The 17,495-nt window shown below is 35.6% G+C and overlaps 1 protein-coding gene across 1 annotated transcript in view; it reads right to left on the bottom strand.

Annotated features, from left to right (window-relative positions):
* Positions 1-17,170, bottom strand: part of EPC1 (enhancer of polycomb homolog 1) — a 93,856-nt gene extending 76,686 nt beyond the window's left edge. Inside the window, exon 1 of the mRNA XM_041765567.1 lies at positions 16,991-17,170. Within this exon, the coding sequence (XP_041621501.1) occupies positions 16,991-17,032 (42 nt within the window). The 5' untranslated portion in view covers positions 17,033-17,170. The remainder of the gene's footprint in view (positions 1-16,990) is intronic.
* Between the last annotated feature and the right edge of the window lie 325 nt (positions 17,171-17,495).

The raw sequence follows: 17,495 nt of genomic DNA, 5'->3' as shown, positions 1-17,495 counted from the left end.
ATTTCCCAGTACTTTTCTGTGATACTTTAATGTTACTTGCCCACAAAGCGAGAGCACCTGGAGGCTAAAAATCAGGACATGGCCAGGGACTGAGTAGCTTTCATCAGCACCTCCCACATGAGATATAATAAAAGAGAATACATTCTATTATTTCACAACACAATCCTGGTTACAGGAGGAAGTAAAACATAGCTACCATCTTTAAAGTTGCAGAAATCAGTAAACAAAAAATCAACCCAGTCTGTTCAAATCCTTAGTGATAAGGACACTTGTCATGTCCAGATCCTAAGATTTCTTCTGAATTAAGTTTCCCAAACATTAGACTCCTCAGCCAGAAAACAACAGAAAACAAACAGGTACACTATGGTAAACATGTACTTGGATATTATATTTTGGGTTTAATTGATTTCTTTATAATCAAGTTAACATTTTGATGTTTTTGTTTCTTCCAGTCTTTTCCGGGTTTTATTTTTCTTTTGCTTGTTTTGTAATATTGGAATAATACTGAATATTGTTTTGTGGCCCTCACTTCTAAATATAATCTGAGAATATTGTCACCTCATTAAATGTCTTTAAGATTATTTTTTGACAGATACTTATCCTATGAATATGCAATAACTCATTTAAGCATACCCTCTTCAGGGACATTTATAAAGTATACTGATGTTTCTTTATTATTACAAGAATACATACTGCCTTAGTAGAACATTTAAAATAAACAATGAGTTTGAATTTTCATGGCTTGAGACACAGAACAAATGTTTGCTGTTATTTATTTTACATTTTTTAAAAATGCATTTATTTATTTGGGGGGGGGGCAGTGTGTGCAAGCAGGGAAGAGGGAGAAGGAGAGAAAGAACCCTCAAGCAGACTCTCTGCTGAGCACAGGGCTCCACTCAGAGCTGATCCCAGGACCCTGAGATCATAACCTGAGCTGAAACCAAGAGCTGGATGCTCACTGATTGAATCACCCAGGCACCCCTCTGTTCTCTGAATAACAATAGTGCTAAGTCTACACAAATTAAGGTTAACAATTTTACTGTCATTCTGAGTTGATTGCAAATATAGGTCTTAAATCTCTTAAATATCAATATTTAAGGTCTAAAATTGAAGCATTTCTTCCGAGATGTTAAGCATTTTTCTTCTTTTTTTTTTTTTTTTAAGATTTTATTTATTTATTCATGAGAGACAGAGAGAGGCAGAGACATAGGCAGAGGGAGAAGCAGGCTCCCTGTGGGGAGCCTGATGTGGGACTCGATCCCAGGACCCTGGAATCACACCCTGAACCAAAGGCAGACGCTCAACCACTGAGCCACCCAGGTGCCCCAGTTTAGCATTTTTCAAAAGCATGATCCATAAAACAATCCCAGAGTGTATACTCTAAGATGAAGTACATAGTTACATACAAAACCAGTAAGTTAGAAAAATACTATTTTATCTTTCTTTTAAAAATAGGTCTGGGCTCACAATGCATAGAATCAGGACAGAAAAGAAATCTATTTACTAATGCTTATCACAGTATTTTTGAAATTTCTCTAACCATGCAACCCCTTTCTATGTACTATCAATCATTATCTTTAATTCTATGAAAGCACACTTTGGAAAATTCTGATCTAGGCAATTCAAGGAAATGAAAGTTTTTCTGATCAAGTTATTCTTTTAATTGATGAAGTCCGACATATGAACTTTGAAAGAAGCACAAAGATCTCATAAATGTAAAGTACCATCCTTATTACCAGTTAAGATTTCTATCCTGTGAAACAGTGCAAAATAAAATAGGTTTTTATACTTATATAAAACTGAACAGAATTCTGACACAGAATTAAGCAGATTGCTATACTTTAGCAATATATTTGGTATTTAATACCAAAATATTAACCAAATTAACCAAAATGTTTAGCTACATTTCTTTCCAAAATTTTTTCTTTCAAAAAGAACATGGTGAACCACTTTGATCCAGACTTAACTCAAACTCTGGTTTCTCCATCCATAATATAGGAATCAATGGAATCTATCATGTAGGTTGATATACTGATTCAGTAAAATCACTAATGCATACTGTTTATCATGGACCCGACACAAAAATACTGCTCAATAAACATGAGCTATTTTTACAGGACACTTTAATCCTATTTTATCCTATAGATTGTTTTATTTTTCTGATTCCACCCCCCGGACCCCTACCTCCACCCCCTGTATATACAGTATAAAGCGCTAAGTCAACAAAACAAAGCCAAGTTAAACATGTCCTCAAATGAAATCAAAGACCAACAAAATATCTATCTACCTACATTTGAGTGTACCTACATATACACTTTATATAACTAAGTTATATAAAATATACTCATCTCCTTGAATTTTTTGTTTCCCTTTAATAGCTTTGTATCATTCCTATGTTTAAATCTACAAAGAGCTCTGCTACGCACTCCTCCACACAGCAAATTGCCAAATGATTCACCAGGTGGCTGCCCAGTGACTGCTCAATCTCCAAATCTGGTCAAGCAAGCTCCCCAAGGGGTCAGGGCCTCTGATACAGGCTGCTACTGTTTCCCTTAGGGTGAGTACTTGGTGTAAAAACAGTCAAATCATAAGTAACATTTTGCAATCAAAATAGCAACATGGTACAGTGAAACACAGCATTATGTAGTGAAAGGAACACTGGCTTCCATGTTTGAAGAGCTCGATGCTAATCTATGTCTACCATTTACCAGCAGTATGACCCTATAGAAATGATTTAATTTGAGCCTAAATTCTTAGTCTAAATAATGCTTGTTTTTCTTTTTTAGGCCATTACAATAAACAAATAAGATAATATAATGAAAAATCTTTGACATCTGCAAATACAAATATTAAGGAAGAATATATTATTTCAATTTCATGGCAGTTGCTACGCAGAACATACATATACATGCCCCCAAATAACACACTGGAACAGAAAATCTATGACCTATCCAAATCTTGCAGCTGATCACAGCAGATTTGATTGTGAGACTAGGGTGTTTTTAACATTTCCATAAATTGGGAATCTTTAACACAACACTGAGATTCTCCCATTTTATTTTTCAATAACCCTTTTTCACTCCTTTTAATTTGCCTGGCCATATTTTTTTTCAGTTATTCTAAAGAGTGTCTAGCACAAAATAGAAGTTTATAAAATCTATGGTATGTTTGAATTGTTCTAAGAAACATATCTGTATTACAATTTTTAGAATTATAAATTTTTATAATTTAATGTATTTTTCTCAAAATTTTCTCATCACTTTATTTAGAACAGGAAACCAATAAAAATGTTTTTTTTTCCCCTGAATCCCCCCCCCCACCACCACCACCATTTTAAAAGCAGCATTCTGGGCAGCCCAGGTGGCTCAGCAGTTTAGTGCCGCCTTCAGCCCAGGGTGTGATCCTGGAGACCTGGGATCAAGTCCCACGTTAGACTCCTTGCATGGAGCCTGCTTCTCCCTCTGCCTGTGTCTGTTCCTCCCTCTCTCTCTCCCTCTGTGCGTCTTTCATGAATAAATAAAATCTTAAAATAAATAAATAAAAGCAGCATTCCAAGTTTTTAGCAGATAACATGCTAAGAAAACAAATGGCTAAAGTGTAGTGGTTGGAACACTAGCTCCATAGTCAGACATGATCTGGGTTTTGTAGCTCTGTAAACTTAAATAAAATTATTAACTTCTGTGCGTTGCAGTTTTCTCCTCTGCAGCATGGAGATAGTTCATACTTCCAAGTATTGTTTGGAATAGATAAAGAAGTCATGTAAGCAAATTTACTGAGTTCTTACTTTGGCTGGGTGCTTTACATGCACTATCTTGTTTAATCCCTACAAAATGTTATCAGTTAGCTTCAGTGCCTGTCATTATATGTAGTAAGATTTCAGTAATTATTCTTAGATAATACTATTTCATTAAAAAGCTGAGCATTTTTCTCAAAGAAAAATTAAGGAATAGTTGTCAGTATAGGGTAGGAAGGTGGTTGCCCTTGAGTAGGCTGGACCAGGTCTTTATTACTTTCATTTTGACATACATGCTAAACTGGGTTTACACTGGCTGTTTAGTCCTTTTCTTTGAACAGAAATACTCAAAACCCAAACTTTTTTTTTAAGATTTTATTTATTTATTCATAAAAGAGACAGAGAGAGAGGTAGAGACATAGGCAGAGGGAGAACCAGGCCCCCCATGTGGAAACTGATGCCGGATGCCAGGATCACGACTTGAGCCAAAGGTAGACGCTCAACCACTGAGCCACCCAGGCATCCCAAAATCCAAACTTTCAAAAGGAAATGCTATCCAAATGAAAAAGTGTTCCTTCTTGAATAATTTTTCGAACCCTATCTTTTGTCCTTCCATTCACAAAAGTGCTAGCATGTACACATAATATACATACACACATTTCTTTTATCAGGCTTGTAGGGGACACTATTGTGTGTCTCTTTGGTACCTACTTCCATTCTTTCATCTTAATAGAACTCTCTGCCTTTATTTTCTTGGGTTCAGAATCTGTGCTGCTTCAAATAAACTTTCATGGTCTACTTGAAAAATAATGGTTCTTCAGGAATAATTTTGAACTATATTCTGTCTAATGGTCTTTGTTAAAATTCTATTTTGTTAATTCTCAGTGGGAATAAAAACAACTATTTTAAGTGTAGAGAAACGAATAACTTTCTAACAGTACTGCCTTTAGCATGTGGGTTTTTTAAGACTATTTTTACAAAGAAAAGGTTTAAAAACTTTTTTTCAACTGATTTTTTAAAAAGATTCTATTTATTTATGAGAGAGAGAGAGAAGAGAGAGAGAGCATGAGTGGAAAACTGGAGAGGGCTGGGTAGGGTAGGGTTGGGGGGAGCCTGACTGGGCCTGGATCCCAAGACCCTAGGATCATGACTTGAACGAAAGGCAGACACTCCACCAAGTGTCCCAGGCACCCCAGGAAGGAAAACGTTTTAAGCCATGTTACAATTGAGTCATCAATAAATTAAAATTTAAAAATAAGCCATGCTTGGCTATATCATCTGTATTGAGTGGTAATTTATGAACATTTTATGTTAAAAGATGTAGCTTCCAATTCTACTTCTACCACCAGCTAGCTGTTTAATCTTGATCTTAATGTCCCTTGGCCTCAGTCTCAACTTTGAAAACAAGGACTAGGACTTGATGATCCCTCCCATCTTTTCCAATTGTCAAATTTTATGAATATCTCCCCTTATCTAACTGTTGATAGAAAAAAAATGAGGATATATGACATTTTTTAAATGTGAAAAGCTAAGAAAAGATCATTAAATTTGAGGTATGATTTCTATATTGATTATGCCTTTAGTGTTTCCTGGCTACATGTTTACATAGTATAGAAAGCTCCTATGAAGAATGTTAGGAGCAAGTAACATACTGGAAGCTATGCCCTAGGGAGAATAATTTCACTGAGTGAGTGGTAATGCTCTGTTAGTTAGTTGATAATTAGTAACACTTTGATGCTTAAACAAAAAGTTCTTAGAGGATGCTTAGTAAAAATAGCTTTGCCATAAATATGGTCAAATATGAACTGAGGAAAAAAATATGAACTGAGAAATCCATGTAGCTTATAAATTTATCATTAAAACTGGAAAATAAAGATCCAGAATTAATATCAAAAGAAAAAGACAAACTTCAGAACAAAAGTTGAAGCAGAAATAATAATAATTCTAGTAGTAAAAGATCAGCAATTAGCCTGAAATTCTCATTGTAAAAGAGCAAGGAATTTCTATGTAATAAATTAAGAAAATAACACAATACTATTATGTAGGCACTGAAAAAAATACCAAATAGCAACAACCAGAACAATAAAGGTAACAATTTAACCACTTTCACAATTTGAAAAGTATGATGAAAGGATGAAGAGTACATTTAAATCTAACATCAAAAAACTAGATTGTGTTTCATATACTTTAATAAGTTTTCCTTGTGTTGTTTCAATTATTGGGCCCTGTGTCTGAGCAAGCATCTTATGATGAACCATGGGAGATACAAAAGAAAAAGGTGTTATTTCCCTTAATGGGCTTAGTTCTTGTACAAACACCAGGGCATGACCTGTGTGTATATCCTGGTAATCCTGGTTTGAAAGGTAACATTTTAAAGAATTTTTTTTTATTTTTATATTTTCAGATTTACAAATGATTGAAATAAAATATACAGGAAATGCTTCATAAATTTATAAAGTCATTTGTTTTCATCTCCTTTCATGATATTTAAGGACTAATTTTCAGGTAAACTATCTTTTTTTTTTTTTTTAGATTTATTTATTTTAGAGAGAGCACACATAAGCAGGAAGGGCAGAGGGAAGAGAGAGAATCTTAAGCTGACTCCTTACTGCACATGGAGCATGACCTGGGGCTTGATCCCATGACCCTTACATTACATCATGACCTGAGCCAAAACCAAGGGTGGGATGCTTAACTGACTACAACACCCCAAGCCCCTCAGGTAAATTACCTTAAACCAAAAGTTTATTCATCATTTCAGATTTTCCTTAATGAAGGTAGAAATCAATATTCAACAATCATGGAATAGTCAGACAACAATTTAATGGGGCATTTAAAGTGACAAGTACAACATACCATGTCAATACATGGAAAGAAGCATATACAGAAAGGTGAAATAAGGGAACAGGGATCACAGCCTCCTAAACATGCGTGATGGGCATTGAGAGAATCATGAAGGAACAAATAGAAAGTTTCTCTGTGTGTAATATATGAGAAGTATACGTCTTCCTTATGCAATGAGAGAGAAATCTCTGATGGTGATTTTCTGGTGGGTGTAATGTAGCATTCACAATGGTAAATTCCAGAGCTAAAAAAGAAATCTACATGGAAACTTCTAATTTTCTACTCTTACTATCATGAGCCATCCAAACTTTTGAAAAGGTTAGTAAGAGGTGAAATTCTCCAGAAAAATATAATGAAATTTAATATAGGAAGTCTCGAATTTTAGATATAAAGAAAAAAATTACATTTGAAAGTCCAAAACTTCAGAAGCATACAAAGCCAAAATTTAAAATTCCATACATTTGGTATGTAAAATAGGAGGTATATTAAAATTTCTATTCATTATTTAACTAAAATTTTATTTTCAAGTGTTTCCTCTTTTTCTTTTTTTCTAATAGTTTCTTTAAAGAATGCAGTGTAGCTGAACAAGGTTACTTCAAGAAATGTAAAACCTTTAAGAGTCATAAAGGTTTTCTAAATGAAAACCAATTGCTTTCCAATTGAAATTTAGGGATTTTCAAATTTATATGAACTCTGAAAGGAAATAATACATAGACAACTGTTCATTTCTATGCTCTCAAACAGCAATGTCATGCTGCCATCAGCCAGTCTGTTTACTTTTCTTTTCTCTCTTAATTTCTATTCATTTTGGGGAAAAGAATGGTAAGTTATTATTAATATAAGTAGCCTACATTATGTAAATTTATAACTGTTAAGAAATGTTACAGAAGCAAATGCCCTATGCACTCTTTGGATGTTTAGTGCCCTCATGCTGCCCCCTGCTGCCTAGTGTCCACACTTACTGAAAATGTTCCCAAACTTTTTAACCTTTGCTAATTCTCCATACTCTCCCCATCAAAATTTATCAGGCAAAAAAAAAAAAAAAAAACAAAACACATTTATCAGGCCAAAGATCCAGGCTATTGAAATTTTCCTCTACTCAGGCTGGTGGGTAAATGGTAACATAAGAGCTACCTTCCTCCTACTTATCCCATCACCATTTTTTGGCTAATTACGAGCACTTGAGTTGGTGTTCTCCCGGCCATAAATGACATCCAGATTCCCTAGCCCGGGACTCCAAATCCTGTGCGTGTTGGTACCAAGCTATCATCACAGGTGCATCTCTTCCAGTCTCTAACCCCCACACATTATAGCTAACTTTCTATCCACACTGGACTTCTGGTTATTTCCAAATGCTATGTGTTTTCTGTCTTTCTTGCCTGTCCACACTGCTTTCTTTACCTGGAATGTCTTCTCTCAACTTGGACACATTGAAAGTCTATGTGTCTTTCAAGGCTCTGATCAAAAGTTATTTTCTCCATGCAGTTTACCCCAATTCCCAACTGCTTCTCTTCTCTGTAACATGTTAAGGCTCAGCACAATGTTGGTGCTATTGTTTTTAACACAGTAGAAGCCCGATAAATATTTATTTAGTGAGTGAAAAGCAGGTAAAAAAGAAACCTTAATTGTTGGAAAGGCTATCTGGCTTACTGACTTTTGAGAGTAGCTGCAGACAATAATGAGAGCCTCTCTAATAATGCTGCAATATCCATACACTTGAATGGACTGATCTCTTTAATTCCTATCACAGTGTGTACAGCCTATTTGGATTCCTGAAATAAGGAAGGGGTCCACCTATTGGAATAAGAGGTCAGCCTCTTAGACTTTAAAGTGCAATTCCTACAAAGTTATATGTAGTACAGAGATATACTTGAAACAGTACAGAGAACGTAATCACCATGCTTAAAAATTAAGTTTATAGATATGTAAAACTTTCTTAACTTCTTGAAAATGTTTACTAGATGCCAAAGGAGGCAACTGTATGCAGTAAATTATAAATGTGGCATAAAGCGGGAAAAAAAGTTGAAAGGTATATAATCAAGTAATAGTGCAAAGACTATTTAAAAACTCAAATTAACTTCAGAATAGTCTGTCAGTATGCAAGACTAACAGTGGCTTTTGGGGTGTTTTTCTTCCAGCTAAAGTTGGTGTTCATTAGGTGGTCAACTTAATATTTCAGCCCACAGAACTGGCCCGACTGTCCAGTTATTCTTTATTTTGCTTTGAACCTTCCTCACTTTCTAGGAAATGAGATTGTAGCTTTTGGGATATTGGGATGAGAAATAACAGCACTAATCTACTCACCTCTTCACTGTGGTTTAGTGCCTTACTTCAATAGAGTAACTTAGCAATTCTCAACTCCAGCTGTATATTGGAATCCTGGCAAGAGCTTGGAAAATGCTTACGCCAAGATCCAATCCCAGACCAACCAGAATCTCTGGGGATGTGTGCAGGCATTTTGTTTTTAAGTTTCTGGATAATTGTAACTATAGGAACAGGTAAGAACCACTGTTGCAACAGCGTGAGCCTACCATAGTCTGGAGCGCCAGTGCCATCCAATAGAACTTCTGCAAACATGGGAAGTGCTATAAACTGAATGCTTATGTCCTCCTAAAATTCATATATTGAAATCCTAACCCCCAGTATTAGGATATTTGGAGGTGGGGCCTTTGGGAGGTAATTCATGTCATAAGGGTAGAAACCTCACAAATGGGATTAGTGCCTCTGTAAAACAGACCCCAGAAAGCTCCCTCACCCCTTTTACTGTGTGAGAACACAGCAAGAAGATGGCCATCTATGAACCAGGACACTATGATCCTCACTGGACGCTGAATCTGCTCACCTTGATCTTGTACTTCCAGTCTCCGTAACTACAACTAATTTTTGTTGCTTATAACCCACCCATGCTATGGTATTGTTAGAGTAGCCTGAAGAGACCAGGAGAGAAATGTTCCATAAATCTGTTGTCCAATTTGATGGCCACTACCTAGGTGTAGCTCCTAAATTTTTTATTTTAATTCAAACTTAAATTTACAGAGTTACAGGAGGCTAGTGACTACTGTGTTGGATAGCACAGTTTGGCAAGCTTAGGGCATGTAAAATTATCTGAGTTTATTATTATATAGACGCTGAATAACTCTTTTTGATCCTGGACCACACCATCCACACTTACTACTCTTGTCTCTTTGGGTTATTTCCTGCTGGCTTCTTGACAAAGCCTCTAGTGGTATGAAGAGATAACTCAAATTTTATATAGGCTCGTGGGAATGTTAAGGACATTGAATTTGTTGATGGTCTTTTACTCATTTATGCTGGCAGTTTGTTTTTTGGACTTCATACCTTTTTTTTTTTTTAAGATTTTATTTATTTACTCACTAGAGACACACAGAGAGAGAGGCAGACACTGGTAGAGGGAGAAGCGGGCTTCCTACAGGGAACCCGATGTAGAACTCCATTCCAGGACCCCAGGATCATGACCTGGGCTAAAGGCAGACACTCAACCACTGAGCTACCCAGGTGCCTAGACTTTATACTTTAATGAAAAATGAGCAAAGGCCTTCAGAACCAAAATTTCTTAAGTGTCAAAGCAGTGGAGCAATGAAAAAGGTCCTCTTCGCTCCTTGGCATGTGATAGTATTTTTCAACTGGAGGTCGTGACCTTTGTCTTGGAGGTTGGAGAGTTTCCAGTGGATTGAGGCAGTGGCCTGAGTTTCATAGCTAAATATAGGTCATCAGCATGGCAGCCTCTTTCTCACTCTCATCGAAACCACACCCTATTAATGAATGTGGGGCATTAGTGGCTGGGGGGGATACAGTCTTGAGAAAAACCAGAAAAATGCCACAGATATAGAAGTCTTTCTCAGATGTAACTTGCTATTGAGCATAACTAAGTTCTAGGTTTACCTGCTTTTAAAAATAATTTGTAAATTGTAGATTTCTATTTTTTAAAAAAAAGGTTAAAAATACACACATATTTGATTCATTGGCTAATCAATCTGAAATGTGATGTTCATGCTGAGGCATAAGAAAAATCCCCCTTCAGGTCATTGTTCAACTCTTGTCTTTTTGGTGAGGCTGTCCTAACAACCCGATTCAATATTTCAATATATTTATATTCATATATTTGCCAAATATTACATGACATCCTCTTAAGTTTGGCATATTTCAAAATCAAAATATTTACCACTGTAGGTGCCATCTGATTCTCTAGAGCGGGGTCTCAAAGGGTGAGATATTGCTGAAGGACCACAGCACTTGGGAGCTTGCCAGAAATGCAGCTTCTCAGGTCCTGCTCCAGACCAATTGAGCCAGGAACCCTCACTGTGGGGCCCAGCAATCTGTCATTTTAGGTGATTCTGGTGCACAATGATGTTTGAGATCCACTGATTCAGAGCGCATCGCATCTCCCAAGAATGTCCCAGAGGCATAGACTTCCAAACATCACAAACTTGGTTAAGATCAAAACATTTTATACATAAAATTGAACTTGTAAGTTGTGAAAGAGATGCCAACATTCTATTTGGACCTAGTGTTATGAATCATGAATTCACCCAGTTCTAAGCTTCAACGAATGTCTAGTCTTTGATCTTTTTTTTCCCCTTATAAAAAATCAAAGTTCTAAAAGAATTTCATGAGATGTTCCTCAAAAGATAAGATGCAATACAAGTGTGGCTTCAGCAAATTCAGCACACAAAAATTCAAATATATACAACTGATAAGTTAGGGGGCCATTTACTGTTTTTAAGAAAATATTATTAGATCTATAAAATTATTCACTAGAGGATTCATTTAAACAGTGACATTATATAGTGCATTTGAAATATCTCCATTTACAGAACATAAATTTTACAAATGTCTAATATGATATTATAGAAGTGTAGGTAAGTATACAGCCTCTGATCTCAAACTTCCCAGGTTCAAACTCCAGCTTTTTCATTTACTGGGCCAAAACTTACTAAGCCTCAGTTACCTCATCTGTAAAATGAGTATAATAATTGTCCTATCTCTAAAGTTTGTGTGACAATTTAAGAATATAATAAAGGTAGCATTTAGCTAGAAGCTGGAACATAGTAAGCTGTAACTAAATCTTTGGTTTTAGTTGTCTAGGCTGGTCTCTATGAAAACAGATATTTATGTTTTATCACTCAAGAATGTTCATGCAAAGCAGTTAAAGTTTATACAAAGCCAAGTAGAAGTTAACCATATTGAACACTGGATACTGAGCAGGTATTCACCCTCCCAAGAGCTCCTCCCTAGCCAAATTAATTGTGGGAATTTTAATCTCCTTGTCCATGACTGGGTAAGGTATGAGCATGTCCTACAGACCTAGTCAATGAACTGTAAGAAGCAATGTGCTGTAGGTCACTGGAAAAGAATTTCTTCCCTTGAGTGATGCATTAAGAGAAACTCTCTTCCTTTGGAAATTGTAGTATCAGGCTATGACACTTGGAGCTGCTGCAGCTATATTGTGACTATGAGGAAAGACATTGCTGACGTTTCAATGTAAAAGAATGGAACTTGCTAAGGAACTTGGTAACACTGTTGGACTCCTGAACCAAACATAGAACTGGCCTTTTGGTTACTGATTTAACTGAAATAATAAATGTCCATATTTTTTTATGTCACTATCAGTAACGTTCCATGCTAGTACAAAAGCAAACTAAATGACATTAATACATCTATAGCTAGTATGAATTAATTGGCTCTTTGACAAAATAATTTGGTGACTTTATTCTTGATGTCTTCTTAAATCACATACAGAGAATCCTTAATGAAGAGATCCGTCTCCAGATCATCTGCATATAACAGCAGTCTTACTTTCCTGCTCCATATGTGACATGCTTAACTATAAACTATTAGCTAAATGTGTAAGTATGTTATCTTTGTAAATTAAAATATGTTTTAATTTTTAAAATTCTGTTATATCTATCACTAAAAATATTACAAAAGATTTTAAAATAAAAGTAAATATTTTAATTTTGATACAATCCTTTAACATTGTAATATATTTCCCTGCTTCATTTATATTCACATTGACATTTTTTTCATGACAATGTGAATAAAATGTACAAATGAAGCTCTACCATATTCAAAAGTTTTCATTAAATAGATTTTACAAGGACACACCCCCAAATTCCTACTACCAGAGTGATCTCCATTTTCTCTTCACAAGCAAATAGGTTTATTTCTCACTTTGCAACAGAAATTTGAATTAGTTAACTGTCTATTTACACAGCATTTATTTGGGCTATCTCTAAAATCTGAGGGCTATTTTCCCTATTCATGTGTGAATATACCTGGTGCCCAAATAAGGGTGCTTCAATAGAAGAACACTTGTTAAATCATATGATTGTCATATGATTGTACTTAAATTTATTACTATTAATATTTTCTCCAGAAGTCTCCATTGGCCTTTATTTCCAAATAGGAACCCCCATATCTAACACCTTAGATTAGAACTTTGAATCTTCTTGGGACTATAAACTCCATGAAATCAGGGATGCTTACCTCTTCTTAATATTATACCCCAGCATCTTAGCATAGTAGCAAATAATAGCTAGGAAAATCTAGAATAAATAATTCTCCAAATAAAAATAAATGTTGAAAAAAATCAAGTATAAAGTCCAACCCTTTCATCTTTTTCATAAAGAGATAATTTCTTTGCTTTACTTTCTCTTTAGACTCTCCATTTAAGAATCTTTTGGGGGGGGGATCCCTGGGTGGCTCAGCGGTTTGGCACCTGCCTTTGGCCCAGGGCACGATCCTGGAGTCCCATGATCGAGTCCCACATCGGGCTCCGGGCATGGAGCCTGCTTCTCCTTCTGCCTGTGTCTCTGCCTCTCTCTCTCTCTCATAAATAAATAAATAAATCTTTTAAAAAAAAAAGGAATCTTTTTGGAAATTTTTTTTAAAAAAGTTATATTGCAAATACCCATTTTGTCTATTACTTTCCCCCTTCTCTTTCCTTGCACAACCATGCTGAGGACAGTAGTGAATCTGTATGGTCTTGTGGGAAGTAATGATATGTCCAAAAAACAGCAGGGGTAAATATGCACAAGAAGTGGGTAGAACTGGAAATGTAAAATTTCAGGTCTGTATTGAACTTGGTTTTCTGAGGACAAAATTTTTAGATATTTTTTCTTCTTCTAAAGAAGTTCATTCCAAGGTATATTGGATTGGTTCTGGCTAATATTTTTAGCATTTATATTAGGTCATCTTAATATCTCTTCCCTTTGTTATCTCATCTTTCCTAATACATTTGGCTAACCTGAAAATTTCCTCAATTTTTAGCAATACTAATGAGTACAAATAAATAAATAAGGAAATTGTATTGGTTTATTACATTAAGTCTTAATAAAATTTAAAGCTTTTTTCTGTTATTGACCAAACTCCATAATTTCAAGTTAATTTTTCTGAGGCTTATTGTTTAGAATTTGATTTACAGACTTTCCATGTCATTGGCATCATTTATTTATTTTTTCTGCAACCTGTTTTTGGCTATTTCACTACTCAATGACCCCTCCCTTTCACCAAAGGGATGGGCAGGGTAAAAAAATATGATATTTTAATGTAGTCAATTTTACTACTTGCTACTATCTCTGATAAAACGGTGTGCAAGAAAGAAATTGTTAACTAAAATGACATTTCAGGATTTTTTAAAAATAATTTTTTATTGTTCACGATCTAGCAACTGTTACTATGGAAAACTGAGTTCTCTCTAGACTACACTTAATAAATAAAGATTTTTTTTCATGATAAAAACATAGTTTATAATAATTCTAATCTAAATCACACCAAACTCATGAGTAAATGCTCACAAAAATATTGTCAGTTAAAAAAAGAATTAATGTCCAAAGAATCCAGAGCTAAAATGAAGCACAAGGTGGATTTAAAAATGGAGAATATAAAATAATAAATTGTTTTTGCCTTGCAGTTTAAACCTCCTTACCTACATAGTCATGTAAGAGTCACATATAAAATAATATCTTTAATATAAATATATATGGACGATTTCAAAAAGTGAAGATTTAACTATAATGGTTACTTCATAATCAATGATGTAATAGTCAATGATGTAGGAGAACAAAGAGCATTGCATAGCTACATATGGACTTCATAGCATCAGTTTGTTTTTAAAAGGGGGGCTACAATATATAAATATTTTTAGTTTTTGCAGATTAAAATATATCAGCAGCTGAATAGCAGAATATTTTAGCAACAAACATAGTGGGAAGTTTATTTTATTCAGTAGATCAACTTCAGAGAACTAAACTCTCCAGAATAACCAGGGGGTTAGATAGTATATTTACACCTGCTGTATTTCATTCTATAAATAATCTATAATGTCAAAACTAGTCTTGATGGGGGCACTTAAATTTTATAAAGGGATAAAATGTTACTGTGGACATTTTCAAATTTTTATAGTATAGTATAAACAAAATATGGACATGATACATAATTATTTTTGAAGTTCAAGGCAAGAGTCCTATACAAATAAATTATATGGACACAAAAATGAGAAATACTAATCTTAGTCATTTTCACACATTATTTTACTTCAGAATTTTAAATGATTAGTGAAATAACCTTTACCTATTTCAAAGTGAATAAAAACAATAACTCCAGAAATTTCACTCTCTCAAGAATTTATTCAATCGTATGGTAAGGTGGTCTTGAATAGTATTTTGGTTGTTTTTATTTTATTTGGCAAAATAATCTGTTTTTAGGTATGATTACAGATTTCTTCCACTTTCTTTTTGAAAGAAGGCTATACTTACTACCTTCATAAACAACTAAAATGTTCACAGGGATGGGTATAACCTATGTCATATTGTAATATACATTTTGTTCTTGGGAGGCTTTGGGCCTAAACCCCATATTCTCTAATCAGATAACTCTCAAGAAGAACAAAGATGAAAAACATTTACCTGCATTTAGACACATGAATACCAATATTTCTAAAGTTAGAAGCAGTTGTGTACATATTCTCAAAAGATTATCTTATTCTAGAATACTTACTCTTTTCAAAACAAGGATATACATAAATTCAATCGGAAGTATCACTTCAAAATAAATAATAATTCCACGTCAAACTACTAGAAAATTCCCAGGAGAAACTTAGAATAGTTATTTAAGAAATCCCTAGGTTCAATACGAAATTCAACTTTTACAATGTTGAGTGAACTAAAACTCAAATGTTTTGTTACATTGAAAAGACATTAACACGTATAGTGTCGTAATATAAAGAAAATGCAAAATATTACCGAGAAAAGAGAAGGTAAGCCAACAGCTTATTATTGAAAAATTCTGATCTAGCGATAATCAGATCAGATAAAACTGCAAACTGCATGCCTGTCCCTGATGCTCCCTGGACGGGTTGTGACGACATGTCTGCTTTCAACCCACAGTTCACAGTTCACAACAAACATTTAAATAATACAACTGAATAATTAATTCCTCAGACCAAATTGAACTTTCTTTAAGGAAATAAAGGGATAAGATAATAGATCAAATCTTACCCCACCTCTTTTTTTTTCCTCCTTTTTTCTTTTAGTGAAACTGACATAAATTGTTGAGGAGCACTACAGCGCCACCAACACAGATCAATGCAAAACAAAAAAGATCTCCTACCGTGTGCAAAAAAGAAAAAAAAAATTAGAAAAATGCCAAAAATTACAAAATGTCTCCCAAATGTACCTTTTTGGAGAAAAACACGATAGATCTGCAAAGATTATCTAATGCAGAGCTTCAAAGAATTAATATCATGGAATACAAGTTTAGATCTGATCAGCAAATAAAAGATCCACTATTTAGTAACAGCCATAACTTAATATAAACCCGGTTATGTCAATCTCCACCTTCATCATACCAAGGGCAGCTTTTCTGTAGTTTGTATCCAAGTAATCCATCAAGAAAACCACAATAGGCCTCTTTAAAAAGAAAAAAAGAGAGAAGAAACAAAACTATATCCACAGTTTGTCTGCTGATAATTGAGTCCTGGACAAATTAGGTAATACATAATTTTTATAAAGAGGATATGCACATATTTGGCATTACCAACACTGCTGGCACAAAACAAGTCCATCTTGAAATAGCTGAGTTCCCCTGTAGTTCACAGTAATTAAAGTATAATTTATTTCACAAATATTTAGCTCTCAGGATGAAAAAAAAAAAAACACCAAAAACCCACAACTGTGGGGTGTTTTTTTTTTTTTTTTTAGTACATTTTAGTAAAAAAAATGTACCAGACAAGATTAGGTGGAATACGCAGAGAGATCAAAGCTAAAGAAAAAAAAAAAAAAAAAAAAAAAAACCAAAGATTGGTTTTGTTAGAAGAAACACAATGAAAATCCTCTTTACCCGGTGGCTCCTTCAAAGATGTAAGGACATAAACGTTTAAAATCACAAACTTACCATCCGTGCAGGCAAGGAAGAAGGCAGTTCTTGGAAAATCATTGCAACAATATAGGCTGGGTACTCGAGCCCCTGGAAGCAGCAGCCTCCCGGCAGCGGACGGGCCTTCACACATCCTTAAAATATTCGGCAAATGGAAAGTGATACCCTGTCCCATGGTCGCGGGCGGGCTGGGGTGGCCTCCCCGGGCTCCGCGGGCGTCGGAGGGCGCCGGAGGGCGTCGGAGGGCGCCGGAGGCCGTGGCCGGCACCGCGGCCGCGAGCAGGAGCAGGAGCAGGCAGCGGCCGCCGCAGCCGCCGGGGTTAACAAGTTTGCGCCGCGGGCAGGCGCGCCCCGATTGGCTGCGAGCGCGGCGTCCGCACCGCCGGCGCCTCCCCGCGCCCCCGCCTCCCGCGGCTCGGAGGAACTGCGGAGCGTGTGCCATTTTGCCCTGGGCTCGGGAGAGCGCCGCCGCCCCGGGGACGGAGGGCTGAGCCCGCTGGGGGGGGACCCTGCGCGACGGCAG

This window comes from Vulpes lagopus, chromosome 8 (genome assembly GCF_018345385.1).
Source record: "Vulpes lagopus strain Blue_001 chromosome 8, ASM1834538v1, whole genome shotgun sequence".
Lineage (NCBI taxonomy): Eukaryota > Metazoa > Chordata > Mammalia > Carnivora > Canidae > Vulpes > Vulpes lagopus.
This window is presented reverse-complemented; position numbering and strand designations above follow the sequence as displayed.